Below are 11,284 nucleotides of genomic sequence, written 5' to 3' on the forward strand. Positions count from 1 at the left end.
TCCCCACCCACCACAATTCCCCACCCCTAAACCACCCAAGCATCTACACAACAGACCAAGTAATACGGTACTTTGCCTTGTCCCAAAGGTGCTTTTTTTCCCCCCAAAAGGCACCTGGACTTTCTGATTTTTTTCTTGAAGACATTTCGCTTCTCATCCAAGAAGCTTCTTCAGCTGCAAATCAACTCTTCTTGGATGAGAAGCGAGACGTCTTCAAAGAAAAATGACAAAAGTCCAGTTGCCTCTTGGAAAAGCACCTTTGGGACAACCAGGACCTGGATGGTGACTGAGAATCTCCATAGATGGGTAGTTTGCCTTTGCTGGCTGTCTAGAGCAGGGGTCTCCAACATTGGCAACTTTATGACCTGCGGACTTCAACTCCCATAATTCCTCAGCCAGCTGAGTTTTTTTTTGCCTTTTGCTCTCTCTAGGGCCGCCCTCTTTCCGGAGAGAGTCGTCCCGATTGGGCCCGTTGCTCTCTGTCAAGCTTTGGTTCCGGGAGCCTTTTCCGGCGGTGCAATTACCGGGGTGGCTGAAGGTGAGGATCCCGATGTCCTTTGGGAGGGTGGTTAGTCCTGCAATAATCCCTGCTTGTTAACCGGCTTTCCTCTTCGATCTTTTTGCCTGTAATGATTCTCGTTTCGTTCTGGCGCGGGTCGGAGTGGTTTGATGGCGCCTCCAAGGACAGACATTTGCTCTCCAGCATGGTTTCCACTTCAGCTAGGAAAATAGATGCTAAAATAAAGAAAAAAAAAATTCGCTGGCTGTTTTGTTTGGGATAATTATGAAAAAAAATATATATGAAAAAAATTATGAAAAAAAACCCCACATTGCTTAATATCTTGGAGCAAACGATCCTGTTAGTATCAGCTTTTTAAAAAGCTAGAGGTCTTTTTAAAAAATGGAATCGAAGCTGCATGATTTTGAAACATCTCCAACCAATTTTTTTGTGTTTTTTTTCCTTCGAGTCATTGTTGACTTTTGGCGACTTGGCCAGAGATTCCAGAAGTGGTTTGCTATTGCTTCCTTCCCAGGGCAGAGAGAAAGTTGACTGGGCTCCCCTACCTAAAAAGTGGGACTAGAACTCACACAGTTTCCTGGTTTCTAGCCTGGTGCGTGAACCACTATTACACCAAACACCAGATTTACTTCTGAATAAATCTATGTTGTATTTTAGTTCTTGATTTCATATGGTTGAACATTTCTGTTTAAAAATTGTCCATTGTCTGCTTCCTTCATACCTCACTTGCTATGTTATTTTCTTGTCTATTTTCTTTCTTCCTTACCCTCTGTCTCTTTCCATTTTCTAGGTGATAGCAATGGCTGGCCGCAAGGTTGCTCTGAAAGCAATAGATTGGGCAGCATTTGCTGAACGAGTACCAATTAATCAGAAATCTCTGTTTAATGCTTTAAAATCACGTAGCGATGCTATTGCAGCCAAGTGAGTATATTTCTTCGTTTGTAAAGAGCACCATGGAAAGAAAAGGAGTGATATTAAACCAAATATCTTTGTGATTGGTGGATGAACCAATGGCATTATTTGGATTACATTATTAAATACATGTTGCTGAACTGTTCATTTGCTTCTTATATCAGTGCAATAAAAGACATACTTTTAAGGCAGAGATTTATTGAAATGGGCATGCTTTCAGATCTAGTAAAATCTTTAGGCAGAACTGTTCCTTTGATTTTAGTATTAAATTTAATTTAAATAAAGAGTTAAATAGCTAAATAACAAGACTATATTGATTGCTTCTCAGTCATTGTTAGTAAATATGATTACACCAGGTATGGGAAATGTTGGTACAGACAGTAATCCATCCCACAGATCTTTAAATATAACATTCTTTGTTATCAAGTTTTTATCTTGATAGCAAAGAGAGTATCCAAACATTTGTTTGACCTTTCTTGTTGTGAAAATCAAGAATGAAAAATGACTTTAGAAGAAGGAATAGTCTGAAGCATCCAGTAGTTTTGATGTTCTTTTATGTATCTAAATAGGCTTGCATCTTTGCCAGAGACACCACCAGCCATTGACTGGACTTTCTACAAGACTACAGTCGCAAACCCTGCCCTAGTGGATGAATTTGAAAAGAAGGTGAGGCACTTTTAAATTTTTGGGTGTTTGAGGTGTATTCTATTGGATGCAGAAGAGACTTGGCAGTTATAAACACCAATAAAAATGCAATAAAACTTTCAAATAAAAAGATGAAAAACGAAAGACTATACAGTGTTACTCAAGTTGATAGCACCAATTCATCCCTCTCAACTACTTTGAAATACCCCCATTGCTTTTTTTTAACAATTTAGAGAAAGCAAGTAGAGTGGGGAGCAAATCAAATCTCTGGGAGGATGCTATTCCAAAGAGCTTCCACAGAGATGTGGCTATGAGCCTTCATATTTCTCACCTGGCAAAAGTTGGGACTCACAAGCAGGTTCTTTGGAGATGTTCAAGTCTGGCAGTTCAAAATTGGGTGGAAAAAGTGCTTCTATAAGTATTCTCATCCCAAGTTATGTAGTACTTTGAATTGTACTCAGGAGCTAATGGGAAACTAGTTCACAGTCTAAAGCACAGTACTGCACTCATGTCAAAGCCTAAAGCAAAGTACTGTACTCATATCAAGGAACTGTCAGCACCAAGCCACTGAAGCTTTCAAGGATATTCAGATGTAAATTGGTGTGTAAAGTGAGGTGTAGCTATTTAGATAAGAGGATGTGGCCATGAATCACTATTGCAAGATCTTGTTCTAAGTAGGGATGCAACTACTGTAGCAGCTGAAGCTAGGCAAAGGCTCTACTGATCATGGCTTCCGAGTAGTAGTTGGGAAGACCCTGCTTACTTAGAATTCTGATCATGTATGGTCCTCACTTATTGACTGGTTAGTCTCTCGGTTATCACAGTAATCGGGACCGCCAGGATTGCCATCACTAAGCAATGTGGTGATGTGATGTCATGCTTAAGGACTGAATCACTTAATGACAGAAATTCTGGTCCCAAAAGCTGTTGTAAACCTAGGACTACTTGTACCAATATTCAGGTCATAACAATGGTAATCCAGAAGAGTGACCTATACTGTCTTAATATCGTACCTTGATCTAAAACCTCACAGAAAAAGGTCCTCAAGAGTGCTCTGTTGGTATATCCTGACTAGAATCTCAATAATCTTCTCTAAAAAAGTAATATTAGACATAGGGCAATAGTTGTCAAATGTAGCCTTTTCGAGTATGCCAGCACCACCCTCTTCCTAAGACACACATTGACACATTGACCTCCTCTCAATTTCCGAAAGAAGCTAGAGGGGCGATAGTCAGGTGCTTATGTGGGGCGTGGCAGATGAGAGTACCCTATTCATTTTAATAGCATTCAGGAGCCAGGAGTCCACATAACATGACATAACATTGCTGCAGTCATCTCAGGGAATTTTCCCTATGAAGAGCCAAGATTTATGCAAATCTGAGCAATTTCATTGGCAAAGTGTTGGGCTAATTGGTCACACAGCCAGGCAGAGATCTAGCTGTAGTCCCTTCCGAAGAAGGGAATTGGCTTCTTTAACCTGAGTGCCAGATGACAGGCTGCCTAATGTAATAAGGGAGGAAAAATCACCCAAACCACTCTGAATCTGTAAATCTGGTGAAATTTAACCATAATTCTTGTAAAATAATGTGTGAGAACACTGCATTTATTATTAGACTTACGATATCACAAATTTTTCACTTTTTAAAATTAGCCTTAGTGCCTTACTGTCTCTTCATGTAAACTGACTGCTGTCCTTGGGCAATGTCAACTAAATTTTAAAACTGCAAAATCTCTCTCTCAGCAAAATGGCAACTATTTTGGGGTTTTTTGCCCACTGGATAATTCCTAAACTTTGAAACTGGCTGTGGTTCAGGGAACTAACAGGGAGGAGAAAGATGTGAGCTACTAGAATAAGGAGGTTTGATTGAGACTTTTTGTGCTTATTCTATTAAATTAGGTATGTCTAATACGTGACCCCTGGGCCACATGTGGCCATGGACACCTAGTAAGGCGGCCCTACAAGATCTTAAACTTATCATGTGATTTTAGCGATATTTATACACATTAACCATATTATATATTTTATATGTGGCCCAAGACAATTCCTCTTCACTCAGTACAGCCCAGGCAAGCCAAAAGGTTGATTGCCCATACATTAAATCTCATAAAGTGGTGCATTTTTTTCTAGGAGATAATGTGTAAATGAGCCCGGTTCTTTTGTCAGATATTTAAGGTTAGTCTGCAATAGATATTTGGAATGAGAATTTAGATCTTATGGTTGAAAGGTACATACAACAGGACAATAAATGTACAAGAGCCTAATACAACGATATTGGAAACTATGTACTTTACTACTAAATTAGAAATATAGATAGAAGGAAGAAGGTACATATGGTATGCATAGATTTGGAAACCAAAAGCTACGCATTTCATTCATTATTTCCTCAATTTTCACAGTTTAAGGCACTGCAGATTCCTATGCCTGCGGATACCGAAACAGCTAAAATAAACGTCCAAGAAAAGGAGTCTGTAAGTGTTCCGCTATCCTGTTACTGTTTTTTTCATTGCACATCAATGGTGTTTGCAGAGGTGTCTGCTTGGCATCTTAGCAGATCGCTCCTGGCCTAATTTTTACTTATGGTGCCATTAGTTAAATTATACTGAACATCATTCCCTGCTTCCCACATTCCATCTGCTTATGGATTTCTGCCTTTAGTAATTTCTCTGCTAGAATCGTGGCACTGACAATGGCCAATTTTAACTACAAGAGTTGCAGGCCTTACATTGGAAGAATAAGTTGAAGACCTTCCATTTCTTCCTCCTTAAGAGTAAAAGCTGGAAATAATAAATAGTATTTATGAGGTACAAAGTAGAAAATCAGAACATGAATGCAGAAATAAGGGAGAAGAACAATTTCCTTATTTGGGAAATACTATAAAGTTCACTTGTGCTGCATGTATTTTATATGTAATTGTCTATTCTAAATAGCAGTGACTTAGTTGATTTTTAGAGCAATTATGGAATCATCCATTTCCTATTGCACTCATAAGATACAGCCTATGGAATGGATGGATATTTGAGAAATCTGGTAGCTGAACTGTCAATCTCAAAAAGGAAGGATAAAGATTATGAGAATTAACTATATCCAATACATATTTTATTTACACATGGATATTTATTTGCAGGGCACATGTAAATCTGTGCCACTGTAATTGTGGTATTGTTGACTTTATTATTGGCTATAAAGTTCAGATTGCCCATATTTTACAGAATACACACTGTTCTTATACTGGTGCAGGAGAATGAACCTTCTTCTTGTGCCATATCCGTCATCGGACGTTGGCGATCATGTTGGCAATCCTGTTTTTGTCAACAGCCGTATGAAAAAGTGCTGCTGAGTTTTGTCCAAACCAGTCCCTAAGGCAGTGTTTCTCAACCTTGGTAGCTTGAAGATGGGTGGACTTCAACTCCCAGAATCTCCCAGCGCTACTGGCTGGGGGATTCTGGGAGTTGAAGTCCACCCATCTTCAAGCTACCAAGGTTGAGAAACACTGCCCTAAGGTTTTGAAGCCATGATGTTCTTCTACCTGGACCTCATTTGCCTTCAATCTTTCCTTGGAGGATTAAGTGAAGGATGCCGTATTTTTCTGGGTGTCGCATCACATGTCCAAAATATTCTAACTTTAGAATGAACCTAAATATTCAATTTTCTAGGAATGTATTTTCAACTACTGCATTTTGCTGGCCTATTATAGACATATTCCAAATTTTAAAATACATTCAACATTCTTATCATTTCTTACTATTATTTTATGAACTAATAATCAAAATGTATAACAAGAACAAGTTCTAATGGATTATAAAACCAACCAAATGCAGAGTTCCTAATGCTTTCTCAGCATGGAGTAGGTGAAAAGTTCTGATGATGGAATCTCCAAAAAATCCAAAGCCTTCTACTACATTTGTGTCAGGAGCACCAAAGCACTTCCGGGTTGAAAGGATTGAATGATGACATTACTGTTGCCTGGGAGATGCCCAGTTGGGAGCTCCTTTCATGTCCCCATTAGGTTTGTCGCTGATGTGGTACCCATCTATCTATTTGTGGTCTCTTGCTTTTGAATTTCTGGTTCAGAAAGAGCTGCAGCATGTGTGACGGAAGCTCAACCTGTCCTGTGGCAGCAACCAGGTCTTGAATGTGAGCCTGCCAATTGTCATCCGAGTATCCCAACCTTGTAAGCCACCGCCCTCCTACATTCAAAACCGTTTTTTGGCTCCTACAAGCAGGCCAGTTATCAGGGACAGTTAGGTTATTGTTATGCATCCTTTGCTAAGCCCCAAAATTTCCATTGCTAAGCATGGCAGATCTTGAGCGAATTTTGCCCCATTTTACAACCTTTCTTCCCACCGTTAAATGAATCAGTGCTGTTGTTAAGTTAGTAAAACAGTTATTAAGTAAAACTAGCTTCCTCATTGATTTTGCTTGTCAGATGGTGGCAAAAGATGATCACATGATTCCGGACACTGCAGCTGTCATAAATACAAGTGTCCAAATTTTGATCAGGTGACCACGGGGATGCTGCAATGTTCGTAAGTGTGAAAAACAATCACAAGTCATTGTTTTCAGTACCATTCGAACAGTCACTAAATGAATGGTTCCAAGTCGAGTATTACTTGTATTTCTTTTTTCTCACAAACAGTAAAAGGGATGCTACATCAGCCTGTTGTAAATTTCATGTTGCCAGTGTATCTAGGGGTGTTTTCAATACTGTGTATCCAAAGTATTTGCTAAAATACTGAATCCTGCCCATCAATTCATTTTCCCTGCTCCCTGTCAAAGAAATAAATCAATAGCAATAGCACTTAGACTTATATACTGCTTTACACGCTTTACAGCCAACTCTAAGTGGTTTACAGAGTCAGCCTACTGCCCCCAACAATTTGGGTCCTCATTTTACCCACCTCGAAAAGATGGAAGGCTGAGACAACCTTGAGCCTGGTGAGATTTGAACTGCCAAATTGCAGGCAGCCAGAAGTAAAAAAAAATAGCCTGCAATATTGCATTCTAACCACTGCGCCACATTAGGCTTATATGGACTGGAGAGGCATTGGGAGGCATGTCTTGTGATCAGATCCATTCAAGCCTCTGCTCCCATAAGTAAACATTTAAGTCCACGGATAGCTTCTCTGGAACCAAAGTTTCTCATAATGTTGCTATCTCTTCTTTCAGGATAAGACTGCTGCTGACTTCGTACAGGCTTCTAAAGCCCGCATTGTTGAATATGAGGAGGAGGTGAGCTAGCAATTTTAATTATACAAAAGGATCTTGACATTGTATTTTATTTTCTCCTAATAATTTCTGTCCTGCTGGTTTTCAGCATTTCTCTTTATCATGTGTTGGTAATTATGGTGGTTCTTTTTTTTTTCTCTTAAGCTTCAGGAACTGAGAAACATGATACCTTTTGAAAATATGGTATACGACGATCTACCTGAAAAATTTAAGGATCCTACATTTGACCCAATAAAATATCCTCATTGGCCACACAAGCTTGGTTCTGACTTATAAACACTGGCTGTTTGAAAGCATTGTGCAACATCAATTCTTCTTCATGAGTCTATTAAATAAAGTAATTGCACATGAGCCTTCGAAATCTGCCTCTTTTTTTCTAAAAATCCTACAATTTAGCTTATTACTACTAAGATTGTATGGGATTGTTGCTTCTAACTAACATTCTTATTATACTGTGGTAAAAGTTGGAGTACTTCAGTTTTTGGTTTGGATTTGATTTAATGTTGTGTATCCTGGAATTAATAATATTGGATTTGTTCAAATATGAATTATGATGTGTTAAAAATGTGCTTATATAAAACTCAACATTTTATGGATGGATGCTTTAACCCTTTGAATATTTACCTTGCAATGTTAGGCATTTTTAAGTATGGTACAGATCACAAAGACTGCATTTGTTTTTCTTACAGAAATATGTTTTATTGTACATAATTAAATTCCAATTCCTTATTCCTTATTCCTTATGCTTATTCTATGCTTGTTTCTATTTTTCTTAGGAGAGAAAAATCTTATCTTATTCTACTATTGTATTTAATCTATTAATTTTTTGTCCTTGTTCCTATGTCTTTGTTTTGTACCATTATTTTCCAGCTTAATTATTTCTTAGCTCTTTAAATATCCCCCCCCCCTTGCGATCCTTGGCTCTTATAGATCAGTGGTCACCAACTGGTGGTCTGTGGACCACTGGTGGTCCACAAGAAAATTTTGGTGGTCGGCAGAAAAATTATTTGCATTTTTTATATTGCACTAAATCAGGGGTCCTCAATCTACAGCCCCTGGGCCGGATATGTGCAATGAACGTTTGTGTTGCTGCAGAGAGTCTCCCCCTTCAGGGTGTTTTTGTGTAGGTCAGAGGGGGGCAGATATTCCGACTTGGGGTCTGCTTCAGCCTCCTGGTGTGGGGCTTTGGGCGAAGGCTGGAGGGAAGTGCCGCTGGTGGCAAAGAGCCGGAGGGCCTTGTTCCAGTCGGACAGCATCATGTCCTGGAACTGGCTGACCATCTCAGCCCGCTAAGCCTCCAGGCACCAGTACCTGGCCTTGCACTCCCGCAGGTCTTCCCTCTGCTTGGAAAGCTATGCTCATAGTCCTCAGTGAAGTGCTTCTGCTGAGCCTCCTTCTTGGTCAGATCCAATTTGAACTGAGCCAGCTCTTTTGCCAACTCTTTCTCATGGTGGCTGCTTAGCCCCAACAACTGCTTCCTGTTTGGGCCCTAAGGAGCCAGGGCGGGCAGGCGAGGAGTGGCAAGCAGAGGCTTGCAAGGCACCACTCATCATGAGTGACATCAAGTTGGCCACGCCCACCTAGTCATATAACCACCTTGCCACGCCCACCCAGCCTGTCATTAGGCAGATCAGATTAGTGGTCCGTGGGATTTAAAATTATGAATTTAGTGGTCCCTGAGGTCTGAAAGGTTGGGGACCCCTGTTATAGATCAATCTCAGTCTGTTTATATGTGAGAATCTTTTTTTACTCCTCTATAAAGTTGCAAATGTTTTCCCTTTGAAGTTGGTTTATGCTGGCATGCCTGCAGGGTAGGGAGAGAGCAGCTCATATTTTCAGAAGAAAGCAACTTATTTAGAGGCAGGAAATGCTATTTTAATGGTTTACTTTGTGGAGAGTGAAGGCTGGGAATTTCATGTGAAAACTATCACCACAAATGGACAGCCATATCTCTTTCTGGAGCCTGTACGCTTCTTTTTTCCAGAGGCAGCAGTGGAGAAAATCAAGGGAGATACCATCTCCTTTAGCTTGTCTTGTTGAACATTAATCATCTTTCTTCTTCCTCTTCTTTTTTGCATCATTATCCAGAATACAGACATATATATGTACCTAAATATAAAAGTGTGTTGTACAGAGATTTACTGGAAAGATTAGCAGAGCCAGGATGACATGATAAGGAAGCTGGGCTTTTTCTTCTTTTTGGGAGAATGGCTTATCTGAAAGGCAAAGTGGGTGCTTCCCCATTTCATCTGTAAAAAAGACAAATGTCTTGATACATCAGCTGTTGCAATCGGGACTGGCAGCACATCCAAAGGCAAGAGATAATGGAAGCATGTTCCAGAAATATACCAGTTACTTGCTTCCTCAACTTTCACAGTTTGTAAATTGCTATTTAGTCACTGCCAATTTTTGAAAAGACCACTGGAAGGAAACTTGCTTTCTTACAGCAAAAAATGCTGTTACTTCAGGACTGACCTCCCAGAACCTCTAAATTGCTTATATAATAAAAATGTTATTCTATATCATTTCCCCTGAATTTAACATCTGTGGGCATGTATGCTATAGCTGTTATAATTATCATGCTATCAAAAATACCCTGGCACATTGCTAACAAAAAGACCCAAATCAGTATTCAACTAACAATAGAAAAACCTAGCTTAATAATTGCAGAAAATAAGGAGGACTAATCATTTCAGTGTATTTATAGAGAGTCGGGTTCATAAGGCACCAAGCCCATGTGCAATGAGAGATTATGTATTTATTTACTTTTTACTTGCTGTGATATCTATTGTATGCTCCTCAATTCTTGAAGAGTCTGAATGGCTGATGTAAACCAGCCCATAGAGTTAAAAACATAGTGAGTGTCAAACATACATCACAAAAATATTCTACTAGATGTACTTCCAAATGCAGAGGACCAATTCTCAGCATTCCCCAGCCCTCACCTGAAGTGCTGGGTCTTCAGAACTCCAATATAGAATGGGTCGTCTGAATGTTCAAGAACAAGTTTGTAAAAAAAAAAAAAAAAGACTCGTGCAGCTTGAATCTGCTGTGTTCAAAAAAGAGACAAGATTAAAAAAAAACAATTGGCAAATTACAGATTGGTCATCTTAATGTCCGAATAAATTTTTGGACAGGTCATTGAGTTTGTGAGCATTTAGAAAGGAATACCAAAATGAGTTTATTCAGTCATGCCAAATCAACATCATCTTTTTTGATATAAAATGACCATTCTAATGGAATGATGTAGAATACTCTCCAGTGAGATTGTAATTGGACAAAACATTTTCAATATATCTAGCTCCATAGTATGGCGAGTTTTAAATCATGGTGGTTCTGTTCATCATTTTAAGCCAAGATCTATTAACCAACATCACTTGATTAGGTGTATGTGGAGAGTACATGCATGTGCCTGCCTGGGATGTAGTGGGTCCACCCCTTGCGCCCCACATCAGAAAGTGTCTTTAAGCCTTTTCCCTTTATTATCTTATTCAGTGAGAACTGTAACCAGCAACTTTTCTCCAAAGAAATCCTTTTGAGTGCTAACATACCTAGAATTGGGTAAAGTGGAGATTCCCCCCCCCCCACTTTCTGTCCTTTCAATTGTTCAATAGGGAGGGCTGAAGAACATGCTAAAATTAAATTGCTTTCAGGAGGAAAGTCAGTGATTGTAGAGGGAAATGAAATTATTTTTTTTACACCTCTATCAAAACAAAAAAGGATGACCTGTGTCGTAAATCTATAGTACAGAGATAAGGTTTGGAAGAGGCTAAGACAGACACTTCCTTGATTCATGGGAGTATAAGAAGAGAGGGAGATCCAACACAATCAGATTTGGAAGTTACTCTTTTTATAGTCTATCTCAATAAATCTAGTTTTAGTCTTCCTATGGTATTGATATATATATTGCAGTTGAAAGAACAAAAACCAAAAACTAAAAAAAAGTTACTCATTACCTGCTGCTCTTAGCCAAAAGCATG

The 11,284-nt window shown here is 39.2% G+C and overlaps 1 protein-coding gene across 1 annotated transcript; it reads left to right on the top strand.

The window, feature by feature from the left end:
* The first annotated feature begins 452 nt into the window (after nt 1–452).
* ATP5PD (ATP synthase peripheral stalk subunit d) lies at nt 453–7,655 on the top strand. Its single transcript, XM_070934632.1, has 6 exons — nt 453–538; nt 1,311–1,441; nt 2,002–2,098; nt 4,475–4,546; nt 7,245–7,307; nt 7,449–7,655. The coding sequence occupies exons 2-6, from the start codon at nt 1,320–1,322 to the stop codon at nt 7,578–7,580; spliced, it is 486 nt and encodes a 161-aa protein (XP_070790733.1). The 5' UTR covers nt 453–538; nt 1,311–1,319; the 3' UTR covers nt 7,581–7,655.
* The last annotated feature ends 3,629 nt before the right edge of the window (nt 7,656–11,284 follow it).

Source organism: Pituophis catenifer, unplaced genomic scaffold, assembly GCF_029215685.1.
Source record: "Pituophis catenifer annectens isolate HBS135680 unplaced genomic scaffold, rPitCat1.0.hap2 SCAF_2, whole genome shotgun sequence".
In the NCBI taxonomy this organism is placed as follows: Eukaryota; Metazoa; Chordata; class Lepidosauria; order Squamata; family Colubridae; genus Pituophis; species Pituophis catenifer.